This window comes from Apis mellifera, unplaced genomic scaffold, assembly GCF_003254395.2.
Source record: "Apis mellifera strain DH4 unplaced genomic scaffold, Amel_HAv3.1 GroupUN_248, whole genome shotgun sequence".
Taxonomy (NCBI): Eukaryota; Metazoa; Arthropoda; class Insecta; order Hymenoptera; family Apidae; genus Apis; species Apis mellifera.
This window is the reverse complement of record NW_020555859.1, coordinates 300,365-309,436: the sequence shown is the minus strand read 5'-3', so window position 1 is coordinate 309,436 and position 9,072 is coordinate 300,365. Positions and strand designations below refer to the sequence as shown.

Here is a 9,072-nt window from a genome sequence, read left to right as displayed (position 1 = left end):
AAAAAATAATCTATTGTAAAATTATTAGAATATATATTATATTTTAATTGTGACAAGAAAACAAGAAAAAAAAGAAAAAATATTTACATATAATTTAATTCCATTTTTTATCATAGTAGTCATTAAAAAATAAAAAATTAATTATTTATAATAAAAAATATAATGTCGTATTGAATAATTAAAATCATATTATCATATATATAGTAATATTTTTAATTCAAATTCAAGATGCTTAATTTAATTTCTCTCTCATATTGTTCAACATTTATTGGAAAATTATTAAATTTTCTTAAAATAATAATTATTCAACATTTATCATTATTATATTATATTATATTTATCATTATTATATTATATTATATATTATAAATAATTAACAAATTATGCGTCAAAATATATCATCAATCGATTATTCTATTATTCAATAATCCTTGTAATTTTTTAATTAAATACTGAAAAAAGTCACACAGTCAACAAAAAAACATAATTATTATAAAATAATTGCAAATTAACACTTCAAAATATATTTCTTATTGAATATCATTATACTATTACATTATTAATCGTTTTGAATAAATTAAAATTAAACGATTAAAATCGGATTGAAAAAAAGCAAAAAATATCAATTTTTTTTCAATTGAACTTCTAAAATTGATTTATATTATTTATTTTTGTTTTCAACTTTAAAGCTAAGATAAATTATTAAATTCTATCGTAAAATTTATTATAATTTTAATTATAAATAATGAAAATATAAAAATAAAGTATAAAATTTATTATAATTAAAATTGAAAAAAAATTTAATAAAATTCATTAAAATTAAAATTAAAAAGAATTTATTCAGAATATTCATTATTTTCATTTAAATTCATAATGATTAAATCATTAATTTGACATGAATTTGACTTTGATTGATATATTACTGAAATGTTTTAACTGATATTTCAAAAATTCTAATTTTAAATGTTCGATCAAGAAATAAAATCACTATTCATCATTTATTTAAAAAAAGTTGATCCAAATAATGTCTAGATTAAAGTGTGATGAAGTTTTTAATATAACATATTTAATATAATATATATGCTCTATGATACTATTTTTTCAAAGATATAAATCATATTTTCTTCATTTAAAATATTTTCAGACAAACAACAATGACTCAGAAACTATTTTTTATATAATTATCTAATATTTATAGCATTGCATTTTACAATATTCAATATAGTATATGTATAATATAAATAAGATGAATGTTAATTCAGTTGGAATAATTCATATATATATATAATCTGCAAGCCACTATTAGAAATTCAAAATCATCTTTATGAAATTTTTATATTAATTGTTTCATCATAATATTTACATGATTTAAATTAAAAAAATATATCAATAATATTACAATTTGTTGTATCTACTTAGAAAATTGTTGCAATATAAAATGAGCTGTAAATCAAAAAAGATATTTCTTTTCTTATTTTAATATGCTGAATTAGTTTTTATTATACTTTTTATATATTTTTACATCTTGCATAATAATGATATCCTTATATTATAAATATAATATAATATAAATAATATTCTTATTATTTATTAATATTTTAAAATACAATATCTTAATGTTAAATTAATAAAATTTTGATAGTTTTGATTATATATATATATATATATAATATTTCCTGTATCTAATGAAGATCAAGAATATTTTTCTCTTAATTATATTTAAAAATCCTTTTAATATAATTTTATTAGAATCTCTTTTATTAGAATTATGTATAATATCTTTTGATTATTTGAAATTACACGATTAAGTATTTGCAAAATTTACTTATTACTCATATTTATCATTATTTTAAATTATTATTTTATATTCTACAAAAAATATTTTTCAATTTTCTATTGTGATAATTTTAATAAATATATATAATATATATATAATATCTATAAAATTTTAATAAATATATATATATTTATTATTAAAATCATACATATAAATATATTATATATTATATATTTTTATTATTTATTTTTATTATTTTTTTTTTATATTTAATAAATTTAAGATGAAGATCTATAAAATTCTATATTGTCTGACAAAACAAAATATTAAATGTTAATTTTTCTAATTAAAACATTAGTTATTAAAATATTCATAAAATTATTCATAAAAATTAAAAATTTATCATATGTTAGAAACAAATGGATCTGTTATTAAGAGCAAATAATATGCGAACAAATTTACAATAATCATCATATGCGGAGAATACAGTTTCAGACTTATGTTTAGAATTCATCGAAATTTGATGAAACTTGCTAAATCTAACATAATAAAATATCATGACCTAATTACAATATTATTGTCTATATCATATATTTAGTTTTTAGTAATCTATAATCTATAACGATTTGTTATTTTCATTTGCAAGTATTTAATTTCTTTAAAATAATTAGAGAACTAAGATTCGAAGGTTTAATTATACACTATAATAATTGATTTATTAATTAATTAATTAAATTTTTTTGATTTGCTTATCAAGTTTATTTTTATGAATCTATGAATAAAAATAATTTTTTGCTTGAGTTAAAATTTCATTGATCATAGAAATAATATAGAAATAGTATAATTCTTATTAATAAATTTCTAATTTTAAATGAGATATATTGTTAAATTTTCTATAAATTTCTATAATGATATAGTTCTTTCCCAAATTCAATTCGATCGAGTTGAAAATTGATCGTCTAATATACATCAGTATTCTATCAGAATTTATTTTTTACTTTTATAGTAATATTGTAGAATATTATAGATATGTGAATAAGTGAAAATTAATGAAATATTTTAGAGATTAGGATAATTTTTTTTACAAAAATGTTAATTATTATAACAAGTGCTTTATGCTAGAATAAAATTATTTTTACTTAATTATCATGAAGTTATTATCCTTTCTTAAATATATTATAGATTTACTAATTTTATTTTACTACATAGATTCATATAATTGAAATAAGTTTTTGTAATATAATAAAGAAAAATAAAATGACAAAAAATAATTGAATCGATATTCGAATGAAATATTAGAAATTGGATAATCAATATTAATACAGTAAAATGAGTAAAAAACAAATTATTCTTCAAAAAAATAGTGAACATCAACTACTTAAAAATCAACATCAAATACTTAAAAATATTCTATGATCTTTTTATAAGGAACTTCTATTTTATCTATTATTTGAATTGATATATTTATTCAATCTATGATATATAGATAAATAAATATGATAAATAAAATATGGTAGAATAATCAGTTATCATGTATGCTAAATGATTTAATTTGTGAAATGACTTTACTAAAAATTTCTATCAAAAATTAAAAATTTCAGAACTTCAACATCAATATTAAAATTTTTAAATATTGCTTCAATAATAATAATAGCATCATTCATCAAAATCAGAGAGAATTATTGAGAATTATTAAGTATTAAGAAAATTATTAAGAAGATTGTATTATTAAACAAAAAATTCTATAAGCGTTTTGCCTTGATTTCGTGAATAATTGAAAAAAATAAGATTTAGGAAAATTATTGGCTAAATTAGAATCTGTATGTGTGTATTATTCTAGTTAATGATAATTTAGAGTTCAAATATTGTATATATAGAAAATAGTTTTTTATATTCTTCAATTAAGTGGTTAAAATTTTTACATCTTGATTATTTAGTTTTTAGAATAGAATTGTTTCGTTTTAATTGATTAAAATTTACATAAATAGATAACTTTAATCTATTTTGATTTTTAACATTTGTTTATTCTTTATTTGCAAATATTATATTTTAGGATGAATAACAAATATAAAAAAATCTTTTTTTCTGTTATAAAAAGATCATTATTAATTTACAATGATTTATAATATTAATATTAATATAATTAATATTAGTAATAATATAATAAAAATAATTAACATTTGAGACATCTGGAAAAACAAATAATAAATAAAGTGATTCAAATAATTCGTTAATAAAAACTATTTGTCTCAATCGTAAGTTATCATTTGTAATAATTATTTAGAAATATGACTTCCGATTTTAATGATCTTGAAATATATTATCAAGATCATCATTTTTAATAACTTTTTCCATATATATGTTACCATAGCTCGATTTAGTTTTCAAGATATTTATAAAAAAACTTTTGATAATAAAGTATAAAATATAAACTAAATATTTAATTCTTAAAACTATCATTGTTTAAATTTGGATATTTAATACATATTCCGAATCATGCTTTGTCAATAATTTGCAAAAATATACATAAAACATATGCAATAAAATTAAAAATAAATGATAAATTAATTTCATAAATAGATTGTTAATAGTTAAGAAACATATTAAAGGAAATATTTATTACCATTAAGCAATAAATCAATTAAACTTAATCTGACTATTTAATTTAACTTAATCTATAACTCACTAATTTTTTTCTTTATTGTTTAAATTATATAGGAATGAAATTATCGTTAGATAACCATTAGTTTAGATCAAAATGAATGTATCTATAATATAAGTTTAAAAAAAGTTTTTTGTAAATATTTTGAAAACTAAAATCAAATGATAACATGAAAAATTGTTTACATTATGGTTTTAATGACATATTTCAAAGATATCGAAATTTGAAAAGATCATATATATATATATATATATATATATATGATTAAATATTTATTAATATTAATAAATATTTCACTTATTTATATCTATATTATAAATATTCAGAAGGATAAAAAATTTTTTAGCGTTAATAGAATTATGCTTAAATTTAATGAATTATTTCATTAATCGAATAAAATGTTTCTTATAAATTTAATAGTAATTCTGAAATGTTAATTTATATAATTTATATATAATTTAATTGATTTAAATAATTTAATTTTTTACTTTGCCAACAATTTTATTTTAAATTCTACTTCAATTTTTTATGATTATAAATTATGATTATAAATTGCAATATTAAAATTTTTCAAAAAATAATTTTTTTGATAAAAATAAAAGTCCATATACATATATATATATATATATATAGTTTTTTCACAAACATAAAAGTACATTATTTTACAAATAAATTTATTTAAATCAAAAATTCGAATTTTAATAACAGTTTATGCTAAGAATAATAATTCATAAAATAATTTTTAATAAACAGAAAATCTTTTTCGGAAAATAAAATCAATTTCTGGATTCAATATTTTTTTTATTCAATTTCAATATTTTTTTATTTTTTGAAAAATATTTTTTTGTTCATTTTTTTGTTCTTTGATTTTGCTTAGAAATTTTTTTTAATACAGTATGATGAAGCATTAAAAACTAATGTTTTAATTTTATATTTATTATTTATAGCATTATTGTATTTATATTTATAATATATTATTATACTATTATTATATGTAAATATTATTATCTATATATATTTTTTTTGTATTATTTATTTTATCAATTTCAATAAATTTGAAATATGTTATAAAGAATTATAGAGAAATATATGAATTATAACTTTTAATTTTCAAAATATTTAGAAAAAAAGATTTTGTTATAATCATTATAGAATTTTGTCATTTTATATAAATAGTATTTATTCATATTTTACAATTTTGTATAATTTTTATGAAAATGATTTATTACATAAATTAAAATTTATTATATAAATTTAACAAAAATGAGAAAAGTTCATTATATGATATATAAGAAAAATAAAAAAAACAAGGAACAAATTTTTTTTCTTCATAAATTTAAAGAGAAATTTTTTTAGAATTATATTTTACATTATAAAAATATAATATAAATATATTTAATGTAATTTTAATACATAAATATAATATTATGAAATATAATTTTAATATTTATATTCATATTTGATATTTATATTTAATATTTGATCAATTTTCTATTATTTTTGATTATTTAGAAATATAATTAAGTTATTTAAACTATCATCTTTGTTCAAATTGATTTATTGTTTTGCAACATTATTAATTTCTGACTTCTCTTAATCATAAACTATTATTGACATAATAGAATATTAAATTTTTAGTAGTGCTAAGATCAGAATTTGCTATATAATAAATCAGTAATAAATATTTGTCAAATAGATCCAGAATTTTTTTTTAATTTTTTCTCAAGTAACATGATAAATAAAATATATATATATTTTTTCAGTAAATTTAAAATATTTTTAATTAGATTTATATTAAGAAAGTAGTTGCTTGGAAATATCAATATAATAAAAAATAATAAAATGTTATATAATAAGATATTATATAATATAATATAATAATATAACAAGATATATATTACATAAATTATTAATATGTATGTGAGATATATTTATAATTATTAAAATTTATATAAATTTTATTCAAATCTTTAAATTTTATAATAAAAACACGAAAAATGTTAAAAATTATAAATGATTCTTCTGATTCTAATTTTAGAATTGTAATTTTATAACAAATTGTAACTTATATTCTTATTAGATTGAAATCATATTTTACATTAAATCAATTTAATAACTCTGACATAAATATTTATCATTATTTCTAGCATTAACAGAAAATTAAATTGAAATATTGAAGACTTTGGAATAATATTTTTATCAATGCAGTATTCTTAATAAAAATATGATAAAGAATTTTAAATTGATTTATTATCATAATTAACTAAATAAATTCTGACTGCAATTTTATATCTCATTGAAAATCAGAACAAAAAAAAATTTCATAAAAAAAATTTGATTAGAAGTCAGAAATTAATAATATTAAAAATTAGAAAATTTATAGATTAATCTCTGTCATTGATTTTGTTAATTTAGCTGGTTTAAAATATTTTTGTGTTTATTATAAATTGATTTTAATTTATATTTTAGTCATATATTGTACATATTTTTTATATCATTAGATCATTAAATCATTTTTATATTATAATGTATAATTATTTCATAATTGAATAAATATGATAATTGAATAAAAAATATCAAAAGTGAAATTGATATTAGATATTATATATTTTATATTAGATAATATATATGTATATATATATATTAGATAAGATTTTATTTTAATATCATATATATTTTTTAAAAAATGAAATGATTTTTTTTAAATCTCAAAGAAAATCCTATATAAAAAATGTCATATTCTTTATGATTAATTTCTATAAATTATTTAATTTAAAAAAGAAAACATATATTAAAACCTAGAATTGAAAAAACAGCTTTATTACTTACTATAACTTTACATATTTTATTCTACATATTATATAAATATATTATATATATAAACATATATAATGTAATATATAAATATATATTACATAATATATAATATATAATATATATAATATATATAATACATAATATATAATATATATTACATATTAATTATATATATTATAAAACAAATTATTTTTTTCTATAAAATTATAATATCAAATTAAATTGTTTATAAAGATATTTAACTTTTACTTAAATTTTTTGTACAAAATTAATACAACTAATTTCTATAAAATTTCAAATATTTTAATATTAGATAATGTATCTTATTTGAATATATTTTAAAATGTCATACAGATATAAATAACCATTTTATATTTAATTTAATTTCTAATTTAAAAATATTTAAAAATATTTTTGTTAGAAAAATTATCAATATTTATTAAATCTCAATCTTATTTAATATCTTATTATTATTAAACTAATTTTTTAATAAATTGTAAAATATTTAATAAAAATAAGTAATAAATTTTCGTAAAATAAAAATAAATAAATTGTTACATGATAATTTTAGTATTACATATTCTTTATTAATAGAAAACTAAGAAATTAACATAATTTACAAAAAATAAAATGTTTATTATTTAAATTAATATTGACGTAATGCACCACGTCTAATTGCTGGTTGTCGATTTGGTGGTGTTATTGATATATCTAAATAATCACCAATTGTAAACCTATAATTAAAATGTTAAAAATTAAAATTTTTAGTTTTGAATTAACTTTAATTTAAAAAAAACACTTTGTATACCTTGCTTGGGCAAGTGTTTTATTATCATCTGCACCTTTTTGTCCTGAGCAAGTTACACCAATTTCTCGCATACGATATCCAGAATTTCGTAATTCTGGTGTTACTAATGAAAAATCAAAATATGTTCCTTTACTTCTAGCATCTGGATTTACTTCCTTAACTAATCCTGTAATTTCTCTTAAAGTTGCATCCATCCTATATGTTGAATAAACATTACTTGAAAGTTCTAAATGTTCGTTTTATTTCTGTATAAATTATAAAATAAGAATAAATATATAGTTATAAATATTAAAATATAAAACATTTTACCATGTATATATTTGTAATTCATTTGAAGGAACATTTCCTCTACTGTATTCCATTATATTATGATGTCTGCCTGTATTGCAAAATACTCTCAATAAAAGTGGACATGTCTAAAAATTTATTAGAAAAATATATAAGAATATGTAAATATATTAATAATAAAAATTAAGTAATTAATCTTTTTAAAATCTAAAAGTATTAATTCTTTATCGATATTTCTAGAAAATGTTTAATGTTTCTTCTTACTTTTTCTCTATCTATCGGTTTTTCTGGTAATTGTTTTTCATCTACAACCATAGATTCTATTGCTGATGTCATATTTATTATAAAAATTATTTTATTAGAACACAAATAACAGCAATTACAATTATATATATACTTAAATAAATTCTTAAATAATCTTTGAAATTTTATATCACACTTGTATATGCTTCATATACAAATGCTTACAATGCCCTCTACTGAGAAAATGACTTATGTATATAAAACGCAATAACCATAGATTAAATGTCATATTTATAAGAATATAAAAATTTAATACAATTCCTAAAATCAACTTTAAAAATCAACTTAAACATTAAATAAATATCTTATAATATATATTTTTTATATATATATTTTATTTAAATAATATTTATTTATGTATATAATATATGATATAATATTATAACATTTAATAATAACATTATATAAAATTACAAC

The 9,072-nt window shown here is 15.3% G+C and overlaps 1 protein-coding gene across 1 annotated transcript; it reads right to left on the bottom strand.

The window, feature by feature from the left end:
- Positions 1–7,821: 7,821 nt before the first annotated feature.
- Positions 7,822–8,833, bottom strand: LOC100576967 (histone deacetylase complex subunit SAP18). The gene is made up of 4 exons (XM_006572056.3): positions 8,617–8,833; positions 8,374–8,480; positions 8,065–8,259; positions 7,822–7,990 (listed from the first exon to the last, which is right to left on the bottom strand). Exons 1-4 carry the CDS (start codon positions 8,686–8,688, stop codon positions 7,903–7,905), a joined length of 462 nt encoding a protein of 153 aa, XP_006572119.2. The 5' UTR covers positions 8,689–8,833; the 3' UTR covers positions 7,822–7,902.
- Positions 8,834–9,072: the final 239 nt, after the last annotated feature.

What these genes read in the sequence shown, in the direction of transcription:
- LOC100576967 (XM_006572056.3), bottom strand. Translation starts at nt 8,688, where the DNA reads ATGACATCAGCAATAGAATCTATGGTTGTAGATGAAAAACAATTACCA. An exon ending in GAATTACAAATATATACATG is followed by an intron (nt 8,260 to 8,373) that starts GTAAAATGTTTT and finishes TTCAACATATAG; the next exon opens with GATGGATGCAACTTTAAGAG. An exon ending in AAAACACTTGCCCAAGCAAG is followed by an intron (nt 7,991 to 8,064) that starts GTATACAAAGTG and finishes TTTTAATTATAG; the next exon opens with GTTTACAATTGGTGATTATT.